Source organism: Ammodytes marinus (assembly GCF_949987685.1).
Source record: "Ammodytes marinus genome assembly, chromosome: 9".
Taxonomy (NCBI): domain Eukaryota; kingdom Metazoa; phylum Chordata; class Actinopteri; order Uranoscopiformes; family Ammodytidae; genus Ammodytes; species Ammodytes marinus.
The window spans coordinates 13,348,456-13,365,584 of record NC_137213.1 but is presented as its reverse complement, the minus strand read 5'-3'; the positions used below and the strand labels follow the sequence as shown (position 1 = coordinate 13,365,584).

The window sequence follows — 17,129 nt, the reverse complement described above, 5'->3', positions numbered from 1 at the left end:
GTTGAGTGAAGAAGATCCAGGATATATTGTTTGGCAAACTGGCCTCCGACCACCAAAGAGACAAAGTTATAAAAAACAATATATGTTCACGTTTAGCCCCCTCTGCTAATAGAATACAGTGTTTACCCCGAGGAAAGACAAGTCCCGGTGCTCCTCCATGTAGGTGATCTCTAGGTTCTCCAGGACCACGGTGCAGTTGCTGTAGGTCTTGACCATGTTCACATAGTGGTCCTCTTTGGAACCCAGAAGGTTTAGACGGTTGGTAATGCCTTGGCATACTGCAGGGACAGACAACAAAACAAATCAATTGGAGTATTGTTATGAAAGATTTATTTGAAAGTTTCACACGAGACGCAAGCTGGTCGTAACTCATCTGCAATGTCACAAAAGCATGTATGCAAAGAGGCAGCCAACAGTGCTATCAGTCAGAAACACACACACACACACACAAACACAAACACACGCTGCTTATGTAACACATTGGCTCAACTTATGAATTTCTGTGTGTGTGTGTGTGTGTGTGTGTGTGTGTGTGTGTGTGTGTGTGTGTGTGTGTGTGTGTGTGTGTGTGTGTGTGTGTGTGAGTGTGTGTGTGTGTGTGTCCCTGTTTCTGAATTCTGTTTCAGTCATTACTTGGCCAGCTTCCATGTTAAAATACCCGTTCTGGGTTGCATCTACAATAGGAATCAAATCTCAGCAACAAAGGCGAATTCTGGCTCATGAGTCAAAGTGAGCTGGCTGTATTTATACTGGCAAGGGGCTGGGATCTTTCCACTGCTATGCAGACTAGTTAAAACAACCGCCGGCATCAAACCAGCATCTCCAGGCCCATTGTGTCATTTCAGAGAAAAAGGTTTGGCGTGTCACAGATTCCATGAGATTTGGTAGTGTGTTTCTTGGAGGAGGAACTTTAGCTCTCTAAAGCTCATAATTAACAACCGTCTCAATAACTTTAGCCTACTTTAAGCATATCTGATTTTAGGGCAGGTTCTTGACATGATTAAATAACTAACTTAGGGTTTTAAATTGAATGCTGATCCATGCACAGTTTTTTTGTTGTTGTTCCAATAACAACAAAGCCATTGATAGAGGGATCTACTGGACTACAATTGTGGGCTGATAATGTAGCGTATCTGGCCTTGTGCAATAAAGTGTTTGGATAAGGAAGGCAGGTTATGCTGATAAGTGCAAAAGACACAAGAGGCATTTTCTTAATGATCGTAGATTTATTTTTTTTTCAAAGGGAGAATGTGTGTCTTATGAGAGTTCAGTCACTTGAGCTGGTCAGGCAGGTTCTGACTGGCACTGAGGAGTCAGCTGTGACGGACACACACACACACACACACACACACACACACACATTTTGGACAAACATATAATAAGCTTAATTTAAGTAATTGATGTTTCTCTTTTAAGTATTTAAGTGACTTATTTATGGGTTACCTTAAACAATAAGTTCAGAAAAACAAAAGATTCTTTCTCTGCGTTATCGGAAATGATAGCGCTGGTGTAATGTCTCTTGGGACACATTCCACAACGTGTCGGATCTTGACTCAAAGAAAGCCAAAGCATGCACTCCATTTTTTGAAGGCACACCTCACGACACTGTACATTACAGTTAGATCAATTGCACTGTGAGGCATTTCTGACTCGCCAAATTTCATCATCTTTCAGCTGAGTCAAAAACTATTATCGCCTAAGCCAATATTTTGTACCTTTCCTCATCGGCTGTGCATTTGTACTCTTGCAGTTGTTTGGAATTCACACAAAGCAATGGTGATGGGGAACCCAATCAGTGAGAATGAGGCACAAACAGCTGTTTGCCGCCCTCCCTCTCCTTCCTCCTCCTCGTTAGCTGGTCCCCGAGGGATTTCCCTGACATGAACCCTGCAGTCCAGCAGCCCAACGCCCAGGCAACACAGGCAGACCAGCAAAGGAAAGCTCACCATTTCAATTAGAGGAGATATGATTAGTCCCCTAATTATTATTAAGACTGAGAAACCAAACTTTAATCAACAAATAGGATGTTATGACTGTGCAGCCGTTAATATTAATCAACCTGATTTGGACATCCCAGATGACAGTTTGCTAATAGGGATGCTGATAATGGTTCATTTGTTTTTTTGTTTTACCATATACAGTTCATCATCTATGTATATCTCCCAGCTGCACATCCAAAGCCTGCTTCCTGTCTGAAAGTTTGTTTCAGTTAATATTTATGATGAGCAGTAAAGGCAGCATGAGGCAGGTGACTAAAGGTTCAACCTACTTCCTCCACCTGAGGCTCAGACTTGTGTGGCGCTAAGGGAAGAAAAAAAACTGTGGATTGCTCAAGCAAGCAGCACTATATCCACTGCAAAAATTCTCCTCTGCCCAGTTGTTGATTTCATAACTCTGTTGGTGTGTTGACCTGATTTCCTACAACCATTAACTGACTTTCATCAGAAACCGGGTCAGACTGTAGCTACATTGACGTTATGATTAAAAATGTACCTTGTGGTTCTATCTAGATGTTTATTTTCTTCTAACAACATAGCCTTCTACAAATGACTGTCACAGACAGAGTGTCTGAGTTAGATGTGTCATAAGAGGTTGCACAACTTGCAAACTATCTTTCTGCTGGTACAAAGGGACAGGTAGTGTGTAAAAGATTGGAAATGACAGGCAACCCAGTTTCTTTTACAGCAGCTGATTCAATTTTGAATCATCATCAGACACACTAAAGAACAGCTTGCCTACAAAGGTGGGGCCTGCAGTGACGTGACTGATACGGTGACAAAGACTTATTGCCAATTGCTTCACTTCCTCCAGCTGTAATGCTGTCACAAAATGTCCAGAGGCTAACTGTAGGAGCAAGGAGTGGCACGTCTGGTGTATCTCTGCCTTCATGTATGTGTTTGTACTGGCATGTGTGTGGGTGTGAAACACCTTTCCTGGATTGCGCATTGCTGATCAGCACTGAGTTGACAAAAAACTTGATAAACCAGATCATTTGTAATTTAAGCTTGTTGCAATGTGTGCTCGCATATCACTCACTTTTCATGTTTGATTGGGGACTAGTGTTGGAAGTCCAGGGTGTGTGGTAGATATTTGTTTCTTCAGGCTATATTTGCACAACTATAGAACAACTGCCTACGCCGCTTATTGTGTGAGATAATTAGCTCAGTGTTCACCTGACATACGTGATGCCCCCTCCATTACTGCCTTTAAATCAAGGCTCAAAACCCATCTGTACACCCTGGCTTTCCCTCCCCATTAGCTATCTGACTTTTACACTACTGTATATGTTTGTGTGTGGAAGTCCGGGTTATGTATTTTGTATTTTTTATCTTTATTTTTTCTATTGTTGTTGTTGTTATTTTACTTTCATGTTGGCCCATGTTGGCCTACTGAATGCACTATGTACAGCACTTTGGTCAGTGAAAACTGTTATAAATGTGCTTTTATAAATAAATTTTACTTACTTACTTACTTACTTCAGGTGCATGCTCAATACACACTCAAAAACCACACACTGTGATAATTCACATGGTACAGAGAAGGCAGTTCAAATCTTTGTTTAAACTTCCTGGGTTTCTCTACAAGTACTCAAAATAGAGCAATAATTACTCAAATATTATTACCATACAATACTGAAAAGTTGATTAAAGTGTGTAGCAAAATATATATTTTTTTTAAAAACTACAATATTCTGCAGTCCAATACAATGTTTTTGGTTGACTTGACTTCTCTCGTCACAAAATGTATGTTTTGACATGTTTTACTTTTTTGTGGACGGATTAAAAAGGTGCTCCGATGAACTTTCAGTTTAAGCTCATTCTTGCACCCCCTTTGGACAAAGGCGGAAGTGTTTTACTACGCTGGTAGTTCCTGGGTGAGCGTACCCATGACAAAGGAATTAAGAAAAACTATCAAAAATAGCGTTCTTTGCACTGATGGTCTCGTTTGCTGTTACATGTCATTTATTATCATCATCAGAGGAAAAACTTGACTGTTTCAGGAATATTTAAAAGTTTCTTGTAGCACCTTTAAACAAACAAGGTAAATGTGTTTATGAGTGAGCTTTAGAGTTGGTGGCAGGTATACTTTCTTACCACTTGACAGAGCCGAGCTAGGTATTTCCAAAAGTTTTCGGTCTTTATGCTAAACTGGTAGTAGCCTCATATTCAACAAAGAGATATGAGAGTGGTATCGATCCTTTCATCTAACTGCCTGCGAGAAAGCAAATAATCGCATTTCCGAACATGACATATTGACAATTTCCTTCAAAGCTTTCCATTGGACAGAGTGAAGGGGGAACAAGTAAAGCACGGTATAAAACCAAAGTCCCGGCAGACAACATTTTCAGTAAACTTTTGAGAAACATTAACTAAACATGGTGAGATCAAATGTACAATGTTAAGTACCAAAACCAACCAAAGGAAAAAGGCTCATATTCTTCCATGATTTCACATTTTTAAGAGCCTCATAAGAAAATATATATAGGGGAAGGTGGGGTGATTTGTGCAACTTTTTACTCAAAGTGATTTTAAAGTGAGGCCTTGACAGTTATGTCTCCAACTCAAATATGTACATATATTTCAGGATGTTGTGCATCCCTGGCAATAAAAACTTTGGATCTGGAATAAACTGTTTAAGAAATATAGCTTTCGGAAAAAAAGTTGTCTTGTCGCACAAATCACCCCACGTAGTGGGGTGATTTGTGCGTCATTGTGTCACAATTGTGTCACAATGACAAAGTCACCATCATCATCTTTCTGGCCATCTGAACTCTCATCAGTGGTGTCGTTAAGTGGAATTGAGATGTCACTCTCTTCTGAGCTACTGTAGACAATCACTTTCTTTTGGTGACCAGCGTATACAGCCATGCCACTGGCACAACTCTCAGAAATGTACTTTGCACTAGTTGCTCCGTGCTTGTGGAACCAACTGCCACCTGACAAATGTGATTCCCCCTACATTTCTGCCTTTAAATCAAGGCTCAAAACCCATATGTACACCCTGGTGTTTCCTCCCCATTAACTATCTTACCTCTGCACTACTATCTGTGTTTATGTGGATGTATGGGCTTTACGTCTTTTATTTTGGTTATTGTTATTGTACCTTCATTGTTTACCTACTGAATGCACTATGTACAGCACTTTGGACAGTGCAAACTGTCATAAATGTGCTTTTATAAATACATTTTACTTACTTACTTACTTATAACTCACCCAGGCCCTTGCGCACAAATCACCCCATCCCCAGAATTTTGGATAATAGGCATGATGCAGCAATTTAGGGTTGACATTGTGCTAACTATATAGACTCAAAGTGTAGCATACCAAAGCACTAAAACATGTGTCAAATGTTTTCAAACGTGTCTATAATTGTTCAGACACAATAATCAAAAAACCTTGATCATGGAAATTTTACTTTGAAAGGCAAAACACAGTTTTTTGAGCTTAAACGTGCTTATATCTTATTCCTTGTGTCTCCCTTCTTTACAGGATGAGTCAAATGGACGGCTCTTCTTAAATATGTGGTTACATTTCCAATTTCTTCCACGGTTTTCTAGAAACAAGGGGTTTTGCAACTTCCAAAATGCACAAATCACCCCACCTTCCCCTATATTTTTTTAAATTGTACAAAGAGTAAAACTGGATTTATCTGGTGAGGAAATGTTGAGTGTCCACAAATGTAGACCAAACTTTCCAGGGGCACGGCAAAACTTCTCTAAACCATCTAATGGTTTCCCTGGGTACACAAAGCCTTCCGCTATACATTTAAATCATCATGATTTATACCTTTCTACAGAAAACAGAAATGGCCCTGCCGCGTTGCCTTCCTCTCATTCACTACCTGCAATTCAATTACGCTGTGTCCAGAGTCTGATAATTCAATTATCTGAAAGCGTATACATAATTAATGGGATGCGACAATGCAAACTGACATGACTTGTTTGTTTTTTTCTCTCTCTCTCTCTCTCTCTCTCTCTAAGTCAACAGCATTACGGCAAAGTATATTATGTAACTCAATCTGCAGTGTTCCTCCGCTGATGATAAATGGATGCCAAGATTAATTCCCTTATTTTGAAGTAAATGATGGTTACCTCCTAAAGTCTCTGAAGATGTATTGTAAGAGCATGTGTATAAAAGGAGGAAGAAATACACGTTCTGCTTTTATCATCCTCAGTTTAAAGTTATAGGGCTCACTTGGGGTTGCATTAACTCCAAATGTCCAGACCTTTAGATTTTTCAGGGAAGCATAAATCTCTCAAAGCCCCACTATCAGTAAAATGAGGGGGGTAAAAAATCCACTTCCTTGAATCTTTCTGTACAGTCAGCTCTTCCTCCTCTTATATTTTCAGGCTGCCTAAAGATCAGCAGGAGATGAGGGATCATATGTCATACAAAAGGCAAAACCGGCAGCGCAAGCAGCCATGTGTGCATTCTTTGTTGGTGTACTAAATTCATATAAACACACTTTGTAGTTTGACAGAAAGATTCCTCATATCCTGCTCTGTGTAGGGAGGGGGGGGGGGAAACAAAATCTTCCTTTGCGTGGGAGATGCATCAATCCCTTAGAGAAAACATCTTGGGGCCTTCGGAAAAAGAAAAAAGGGGCCAGTAAGGACTAGAGGATACCCCCCGACACACACACACACACACACACACACACACACACACACACACACACACACACACACACACACACACACACACACACACACACACACACACACACACACACACACACACACACACACACACACACACACACACACACACACACACACACACACACACACACACACACACACACACACACACACACACACACTTTCCCTCCCTATCCCCAGTGAATGCAACAACACAAGTCCCTTTGACATCTCAGGAAGTTGATCTTTGCTTAGGGTCAGTTCCAGACGATACCCTGCCGATGCTGAACCAGATGGTAGTCGATTGTCGTCTCCAGTGGCGGAGGAGGACGTGCAATAAGGACAAAACGTACTGCACCATTGGAGAAAGAGGACTGATGGAGAGGAAGTGTGAGAGAATAGAAGGAACGGAGAGGGGGGAGAAGAAGGAGAGTCTGGAGCGGTTTGTGGTTTAGCTAACCAGAGACGTAGATGTGGGACATGGCAGCCAGCTGTGGGGTCAAACTGTGGAAATGGGGTGTAAAGCCTCACAGTTGATGTATGAGCGTGTCTGACCTTTTCCTTAAATCTAACAAAGGGGACAAAACACTGCAGCGTTCAGTTGTGGAACACAAGCAAAGTGAAGAAGCATACGTCACATCATGTCCTTTTAAACAGTTCTGGACCCCAGTGACTTTACTCATCGTCCCTGCCTGAGTTTGAGCGCAGTCTGTGAAGTTAAAGTCTGTTGAAAGCTCAGCAAAGTGACCAAATAAAGACCAAAAAGGCTGGTGTTTACTCTGCGCTCCTGAAAAGCACTCTCCGGCAGTTAGTGAGACACTCCACAGATACCTGTGGCTGGGCCCATCATAATGTTTACTCTCCGACTCGGTGTGAGGAAACCGTGGATTTGGGTTTTGCACAAACACAGGAATACAGCATGTACACCCACACTCCTGCACACCGTGTCCAGCATGTCTAAGTAAGACTTTAAGGCATATTAATGAGTCTAACCCAACCCAACTGTTCACACAAATGAAGTCCATGTTACTCTGGAGAATCAACCAGCTTTGCTGTCAACAATTTCAAACAAATTCAGTCTGTAGAAAGCAGTACAGTACATATATACACAACAGCATCACTTAAAATCAAAAGTGTTAACACATGCTTTCACTCCATGAAGCTCTCACATGTGTAACACCAACAGACAGAATAAAAGAGATAACTTGTATCTATTTACACCCCTCTAGTCAAAGTTACTTGATATTAGCCCTAGGAGCCCCAGGCCATTAATATGGTTTCAATATCTTAGGGGCACTTTACACGACAACACGAAACGGTGCAAACGCGGAAAAATTCCCGCGGTTGCACTATATCATTTACAGGAAAACAGCAAACGCAGGCATGAAACCGCAGGTTTTTGAGATCACCTCCCAGGGAGGATTTTTTGGAAAACTTAACGGTTTTGGTTTCCTGTAAACACCGAAACCATTTCCCCTGATAACGCTGACGTCACGGCTCCACCCTCACACATGCGTAGTCTATAACATTTGCTGTCAAAATACCCACAAGCGAGTTATAAAGTTAGAAGACAACATGAACGGTGTCTCCACGGCACCATCACTGTGAACAGCGGAGAGTGACGTGCAGGGCTAAAATATAGGCTAACACTCTCCAATTTAGTCCAAGCGATTACCGCAGTAAGTTATTGAGACCACCCGCCACTTTGGCTGGGGAAAGATTTGTGCTCTGTCTGTTTTTCTAGCTAAATAAACGTGTGTCACTTCTATATGCCAGGGACACGGCTCTCTCTACATTAAAAACACTATCAGCGTGCAGCGGTTAAGCTAGCGGCTACTGTTCAACAAAAGGAGCATTAAGGCTACGGCTTCAAAGTAAAAGCATTTCACTGGCTAAACATTAATAGCATTTCACTGGACACACGTGAGTTGACTTTTATTTTGAAGTACGCCTAACAGGAAGGTATCCGCTCACGAAGCCCCTTCACTATCAGCAAGTCTTCTGTTTTTACGAGTTCAATTTTTTTTTAAACCAAAAACTGGAAAACTGTCACGTTTTCACCGTGTAAAGTGCCCCTTAATATGAACAATGAGTCGGATGACTGAGTGATGGGAAAGAGATCACCAACAAAGAGAAATATTACCAAACTCTGCAGCTCATCGTTTTGGTTTTCCGGCCTGCAACTCTTTTGGTTCACTTGCACTTCAGCGTTGTTTACAGCTAGCTCTAGCTGCCAAAGCCTGTAGATATACAAAAGAAGGTAGCATCTATCTGGTGAACAAACGGAATAACTTGTATCTATTTACACCCCTCTAGTCAAAGTTACTTGATATTAGCCCCAGGAGCCCCAGGCCATTAATATGTTTTCAATATCTTAATATGAACAATGAGTCGGATGACTATGAGTGATGGGAAAAAGATCACCAACAAAGAGAAATATTACCAAACTCTGCAGTTCATTGTTTACAGCTAGCTCTAGCTGCCAAAGCCTGTAGATATACAAAAGAAGGTAGCATGGTGAACAAACGGAATTCTTTTGCTGTTGAAGAATCAGATACTTCCCTCAGAATTTAAAGGAACCCAAAACAGTGCTGAAGAAAAAATTAAATATTACAGCTATATTTATAGTCCTGGATGTGTAGAAAACTCTTTACGCAAACATGTTTGAACATATTTCACTCAAGATGGTTTATTTATTATATGCACAACAATTACAGCAGCATTCATTGGCAATTCAATTTGTGTGGCTTGGGGATGGACTATATGCATGGCTATCTACCACAAGACAAGAGGAACCGTATTTTCCGCACTATAAGCCGCACTGGACTATAAGCCGCAGGTGTTATAATGTTTAATTACCATATGTAAGAGTTCATGCACAGAGGGCATTGTCGGGAAAGAGATGGCTGCTTGAGGAAGCTCTCATTTATTAACATTTCAACAAACAAGTTGCATATTTGCATAACGTATTCAAGTGTTACCATTTAGAGCAATAGTAGCTACTAGGGATGGGCACGAGTAGTGTTTTCGCTTCTCAAGTGATCGCTTGCATTCCTCGAGGATCAATCGATTCCTTGTTAAACTTTTTTCTATTTTTAGAATGCAACGCATCTGTCTGCAGAATAACGGTTCACCGCAATAAAGCGCTCAATGCTTATTGTCAAACAGTCACAGTTGCCATAGATATTAAGGATTTTTTTCCACAAGTTTAAAACACCTTTTCCTCACTGAAAGTAATTAAATAGACGGGCCACAATTTAAACCGATCGATTAGGTCTGCGGTGGGGAGAAAAAAAGAGAAAAAAAGCATGGGCTGTAGTTGTAACCTAAGCCTAAGTCACCATTTAAAATAAGAAGGGCAGCAAATTATATAAAATGATTGTCCTACAATTTAAATACATATAAATAACTCACCAAAGCAGTAGACTTAGTAGTTGTATATCCAACCGCGTAATGCTCACTCTGTGTCCGTGAATAATTACTGCGACTAATTCCTCTTCTTCTTCTTTACTTTTCTTTCCAAGCGGAGAGCACCTTGCATGCTCACCTGGAGTCTACTCATTACTAACTGAGAGTAACAGGTGTCATCTCCCCTTTTTATAAACGTAACTTTATCATCTGCTTTGAAATAATTGGACAGTTATATTCCTGAAAATGTTCTAGAGAAAGGAGAGACCGTGTTCAGCTCCGCGGTGCCGTGGAGAACACAGGCTGCGCTGCGGTGGCACGGAGGTGGCAGTTATTTGCAGTTGCTGTTTGACACAACGCTCAGTTTATTGCACTTGCATCAAAATATTCAATTTTGATGCAATTCAACTTTATTTTATCCGTTTTGTGCCGTTTTGTACAAGTATATAACATTTTAATCCACCAATCGAGTTCATTTGAAACGAGGAGTACTCGAGTACTCGATTACTAACGACAATCCCTAGTAGCTACAGAACATATACTGTGTAATAACAGGGTCGAAAAATGGGGAAAAAGTCGCGGCTTATAGTCCGAAAATTACGGTAAGTGCAAATAGGCTGTTAGGGATTCCAGTGAACCATCATTCATTTAGAAAATAATTTTCACTTTTTATGTAGGCCTAGTTATTGACTTACAACAAAGACCTCATCGCATTCATGCTGGTTATCAGTTGAGCTTAATCAACATACTGCACATGTATCTGGTCAATAATGCATTCATTAACTAATAGTCATATATACCACATAAGAAATACATCAACCACAAACGATAGAAGACCATTAGAAAAGCCGTAAATTACTGGGCACTGGGTTGATTTATTGGAGTTAGTTAAACACAGCTGCACAACTTTTACTCTCCAGCTGCAACCAATATACAAGGGGCCCAACATGATGGCCCAGATACCCGGCAATACATATTAAGTCAAATAATTCTCGATGATGTCCTGTTGAGAAGTCCATAAGTCCTCCATAAAAGGCTCAACAAACAATCCCACTCCTGTTACCCCGAAAAACTCACACAATCCGTTAGCCCTGCAGCCCCATTTAAATTTAAATAATGCACCCACCATTCTCCTGAAATGTTCCAACATTCAGCCCACTTCCTCCCTTACATCCAGACATTCTCCCCATTGAAGCGCCTTCTAGCCAAGACAACGATAACCCCCCCCCCCCTTCTCTTTTTCCTCTTTCTCCTTCCCTGTTAAAACCATACTCCTCTTCAATCCCACAGGAAGCACGGGAGGAAGAATGAAGAGGGTGTGGGCGGCAAGCGCACTGCTGCTAACTCACTGCTTAACGTCCAGTCCCCTTCCACCCTCCACCACCACCTCCACCAACCATCACTGAGCCATGCCAAGACGAATGGAGGAACAGGGGCAGAGACAGAGAAAGCAAAACAACAACCGCAAGCGAAGGAACCCACACATTTCACACATCATTCCTACAAGAGAAAGCAGCTGGGACTCGGGAATCCCCTGTTGGTTTAAGAATTCCCGGCCCAGGTTATGTTGGAGCACATCAGCAGAGAGGGGACAGAGATAACGCTCACTCACTAGACTCCTCACTTCATCTAAACAAAGGCGATAGACACACTCTTTGAGGCAGCCTTACTGCTTAAGAGGTTTCTTATTTTTAGCCCGATGGCTGACAGGCACATTTCTGTGTAGGTCTAAACCACTGTTTCACAGCGCCTGCCAGCCAACAATTCTGTTGCTGCCTTAGTCATGTCTCTTTAGCAACTCAGCCCATTGGAGAGAGACCCCATAAAAGGACTATTCTACAAAAGCCCTGGGGTTTGCGTTAGAAAAGCTTTACTCTGTTGCTCAGCCCTTACTCACCATTTCAACCCCTGGTTGATGGTTGACATCAGAAGGCCCTTAAAGCCACTGATGAGTAGCTTCCCCCTCATCGACATTGGCAGGGGGCGAGAGTCATGGTCAAACGGAGCTCATGGGAATTAGTCTGTACAGCCGAGGAGCTCTCATAATATTCAACACTGTGGAAGAGTATTTTGTTACGTTGTTGCGTTGTACTCGCCAAAAGCATGACCAATTTAATTTGCACAGGAAAGCTCCGATGATTTAGCTACGTCTTCCTGATGACACATCAAACTGAAATGTTTGAAATGCAACGGGGTGCCACTGCCAAGTACATGGGGCCCCCAGAGTGCTCGATTACACTGTTCAGGGTATTTTCAAAACACTTCTATCCCCACCGAAAATGTGTGAACAGCAACGCCTGACAGAAAATAGTGCTTGTTTTTCATCAAACACCTCTCGCACAAGCCCACGGATCCGATTTCAGTCATTGTTAACATGCGGGGCGTTATCCTGTTCCTGACAAAGAGCACATCGCACATGCTCAAACAATGCAATAGCTTGTTTAAGATGATTATGACTGAGGAGGGTGGTTGTTTCAAGGACGCCCCCTCACTACAGAGACACACAGGGGCTTTTAAACAACCTAAAGTCTGGCTGCTCTGCATCAGTCATCATCAAAGGCATCGCAATTGGCAAGCCAGACCCTTTTCTCGCTATCAGCTACACTGCTTAACACAAGGACCCTGGCACAGAATCACTGTGTATGAAACACTCACTATGAACTTTTGACTATTCCAGAGAATGGGCAATCAGTATATAAGCCATGATACAAAGCAGCCTTTCCAACATTATCCAATGTGCAACCCAGTGAAAAAAGAGACGGATCAGCTTCCCTGTTCTCAAGTTGATTTGATATAAGAAAAGAAAAACAATAATAATAGCAATAATTATCTTAATATTGGTGTGAAGGTTTTGTTTCTTTATAACACACGTGCAAACATCACAGTTTGAGTTTGAAAGTCCCTTTTGACCTTGAAAAAGCAACTCACTTCTAGAATCTGTTCTGGGGTTTTCATTAATATAACATAATCTTCATCTCATTGGGGTGAAAATGTTTCGTCAACAACTGCAGCCGTTGCCAATGTGAGGAATGAACGAAAGACAAATAGATAAAAAGTCAACAAATAAAAATGTTTTTACTTTTTTTTTTACTACTGTTTCCATGGTCACAGATGAACTCCCAAAACTCAACTTTTAAGCCAACATTCATCTCCTTTGTTGTGCTCCCAAAAAGGGAAAATGCAATGTCTACCATTCCATGACAACTGGCCATACCCCATTTGCTGACGAAGATGGTGTAAAATGATCAAAATCTCCATTAAATCTTCTAAATAGACCTCATGGTGAGATTGTTTTTTCAGTTCCAAAACAGCTCCACAGATGTAATGACGTTTCCAGCTCCAAATCCCGGATCTCATTACTGATTTGTTTTGAACCGACAAACAGGTGCCAAGCATTTATTACCCAGATTTACTCTTGGACAGTTCAGATAACTTTATTTCCTGGAAGCAACGGACATAAATGCATACAAAGTATCCGAGATGCTGCCTTACCCGTCCGAAATACAATAAGAAGAAAAGGCAATTTCCCCTGCCAGTCTTATATGCATATTTCAAATACCTCCTGTCTTACTGGTACAAGAAATAAAGCTGAGTGGGTTATGTACACATCCCTTGACCCAGAAACCTGATTAGATTGGTTTTTAATCCTAAGTATTATGGGTGAGCGACTATTGAAATAATACTGTACTCGGATCAAAACTAAACAAGTGGATTCATATTAAAAAATCTCAGACTGCCTTCTAATCAGCTCAGGAAGAGGTTGTTGATGTAGTGGATATACTGCAGGTCCGGAGAGCTAATCCTTACTGGCTGGCACCTGTCCAACTATGCACTCCAGGGTATTTCTATCAGGGAACCTATTCTCCACCTACACAGCTATCAAGCTGAAGTGGTCTGTTATGAAAATGAAAGGAGAGTATTAGATATTGATCATTTTTTTGTGATACTTCAAGTTGCATGGGTCTGTAATATGATGCAGTGCATTGGAATATACATATGCTATATGGCCTTCTAATGGTTTAGTGGGCAGTTTCCCTATTAGAGGGAAACATTGTAAGTGGAGCAAGCAAAATTATTTTTACAGGCCTCTGGCATCAATTATGAAAACATGTGGTAATGAAGATGTTCTGCTCAAAGTCCCACTAGGAAATTCATTCTGAGCTCAACGAAGCATTGGTGTTGTTGAAACTTACCAGGCAATTAGAAAAAGGTACTACAGAAGGGATGTTGTGTTTAGAGCACATTATGTTTCACAGCCCGGGAGTGAAACAAATCACAAATGGCCTCTGTAGCGGAGCCTTGCAACCACTCAATATTATAACAAGTGCTGTCATCTCATCTATAAATGGCTGGGATGAAATACGTTTTACGATGATGATGAAAATCCCTGAGAGGTGATGCTGGCTTATAAAACGCTGGAACCATGGCGTAGGGAGGGCTGACATCTTCTTTTCTATCTCTAACAGGGCCAGCCACAATACAGTGCCAGAAGCGTTATCTTCATTGTTGTCGTAATTCAGAGAAGAGCTACAGTATGTTATGTCTCTTCTTGCTTGCCAGAAATATGCATCACTGGCCTCTGATTTGGTGTCCTTTTTTGTTCCCGAGTTATATAAGTTTTGAGACAAACTTTGGGCATATAAAGAAAGCACCTGGCCAAGCATTAATAAAAAAGTCTTCTCTCTTAGCCATAATTGCAGCATGGCTCGGTGGACCACTTTGGTCCTATTGGATAGAAAGCAACAAAAGTTGGGACAGGAGACTAAATCCTAATGACTTTGGTTATCCTCTGACTTTTCTTATGGTCACACCTCAAGGTTGACATTCAGCATTTAAGCATTATAATTGAGACTGAGAGTATTTTAGATGCCCTGGTCCAAAGTTCCAAAATCTAGCTAAATGGATTATTTTGCCCAAACAGCCTTGATAACTTTCAGCCAACAGGGATGCCTTTCTCCTCACTGTTGACACAGGGCTGTAAAGTCATGTCTACATGGCAAGTTAAGGTCAAGGAAGACAGATAAGCCTCTGTCAAAGAGGACAACAAAGTCCTGCATAAAGAACCTTTTGTCCCAAGACTTTCGGACAAAAGTTTCTGCAGGGAAGTTTCTGCCGGGAAGGAGATTTCCATTTAAGTTTTGTCCACACATGAGCTACAGGAGCTGGTTGAGAATCAATTGTCCTGCATGCTTTCCTTTTTCTTTGTCCTGCATGCTTTCCTTTTTCTTTGTGAGTGTTTCTCAGCCATGCGTGTTCTCTCATTATCTTACTTGGTTCTCTGCCACCCACCCACGATGTGTATTGGCATATTTTCTGCCTTTTTTCCCATTTTCTGTAGGAAACACTACTGCTAGGGATCTTACCACAAAAAGCACATTGTTGGGTACAAATGCAAGCTTTGCACTCTGTAGCTTGTCAATACTAGGCCAATTCAAATATGTGACAGGAGTCTGGGCTAAAAGGAAACCTTGAGGCAATACAGGTATCCGGTAACAAGTGATTTTGCAAGTCTGTAGATGTAAACCTTGCTTGTGAGAAAGTCCTCTGTAAAAAGCCATTTTCATCTTGATCCTGTCAACCAAGACCCAAAGGACTCAGCATTCAATAAATACAACAAAGTTACAAACTGCCGGTTTTGATTGGCACTCTACCGCACCCTTGCAATGAAGCGTGTAATGCCTTAATAACATGGGCAAAGAAAACAAGATTTTCCATAACTATCGAGCGATGAAAACTATCAGACAATCCTGCTCAGCGCTTGTAATCTATCAATGAACAAAATATAGTTTGAATTAAATTCCTGCAGTAACTATATTCATGTCAAGAAATTATTAAGAAATAATATCAAAGTCACTCTTTTTACAGTGTTTCCAGGTGTGAGTATAAACCTTAAAGCAACACATTAAACCAGAGCCAATGCAAACAAATAACAACTATGCTAATTCTTGAGGTTGAGGCTGTTAAAGAGCTCCAACATCCTTTTGAACCAGGATGTGAGGCAGGAAGCCACCAACCCCCTTTACTCTGCAAAGGGGAATACAAATTAAACATCCTGGATCTCCATTCCATTTTCTTTTGCAAATTGCAATTGGAATCGATTTAGAAAATGTTGATGAATTAACCATAATTTGCCAAAAGGTCCAAACCACAAACAGTGAGTCGCAGCTTAAAATGCCCCTTTTAGTTAACCAGGCCAGTGGACCGCACAGGAAGAGGCTAAATGCGCTTAGGGAAGCAGGGTTTCAGAGATCAGCCACCACCCTGAAACCAATGCTTTCTTCTGAAATATTCGGAGATGGAGATTTGTTTGTGAAGCTATTGTTCCCTTCCCTGTGGGGGATTCCTCTTTTGGACGAGCACCATTTGAAACTTTGCTCCTAAGAATGACCCTTAAGGCCAGTACACACCAGTCCGACTCGTTCCGACTACCCAAAAAATGGAGTCGCCGTTTCAGGAAGCTCCAGTCTTCCCGTCGCGGCCAAAAAACACACCGAGACGACTGCTTATTTTCCGTACGCTCTGCGCTTGCGCGGGACGTAATGTCTCCACAACAGCAGGCGGCGCTAATCTGTATTGTGGCCCGAAAAAATACGAAAGCCGGAAATGATGGGACAGCTCTCTAGAGCATAAACATAGATAGAAATACGTATTTATATTTACGGACCATAAGAGCACAATTTTTAGCAGAGAGTGTCGAGCATGATGTCGAGCAGTCAACAAGGGTTGATGCATGTGAGTACTCTCAAAACGAAACGAACAAACACATTAAAACGATGGCTAGCTGTTGTTAGCTGTTTGTGCTACCCGCCTCACTTCCGGGCTTCACTGATTCGCTAGCCCTCCACCAATCAAATTGCTCCAAATGAAAGACAGTCGGCCGCCGATTGAACATGACGTCGGCCGACGACCTCTACGTTGGCCGACGTCACGGCACACACCAAACAGATTTGTGTCCCGACCCCCTACCGACACTACGACGGCGATTATCTGGCCGGTGTGTCCTGGCCTTTAGGTTATTAGAGAATATGCCACACCTACTGGTTGTATTCGGGATAATGGTGAGAGACTAATCTCCAATTTA

At 41.6% G+C, this 17,129-nt stretch overlaps 1 protein-coding gene across 2 annotated transcripts in view; it reads right to left on the bottom strand.

Moving 5' to 3' along the window:
• Positions 1 to 17,129, bottom strand: part of egfra (epidermal growth factor receptor a (erythroblastic leukemia viral (v-erb-b) oncogene homolog, avian)) — a 48,654-nt gene that overhangs the window by 22,554 nt on the left and 8,971 nt on the right. The window contains exons 2-3 of one of the 2 annotated variants that reach the window (XM_080034334.1): positions 8,784 to 8,880; positions 127 to 278 (exon numbers count right to left, since the gene is read on the bottom strand). In XM_080034334.1, the coding sequence (XP_079890460.1) occupies positions 127 to 216 (90 nt within the window). In that variant the 5' untranslated portion in view covers positions 217 to 278; positions 8,784 to 8,880. The remainder of the gene's footprint in view (positions 1 to 126; positions 279 to 8,783; positions 8,881 to 17,129) is intronic. The other variant, XM_080034333.1, reaches the window with a different exon arrangement.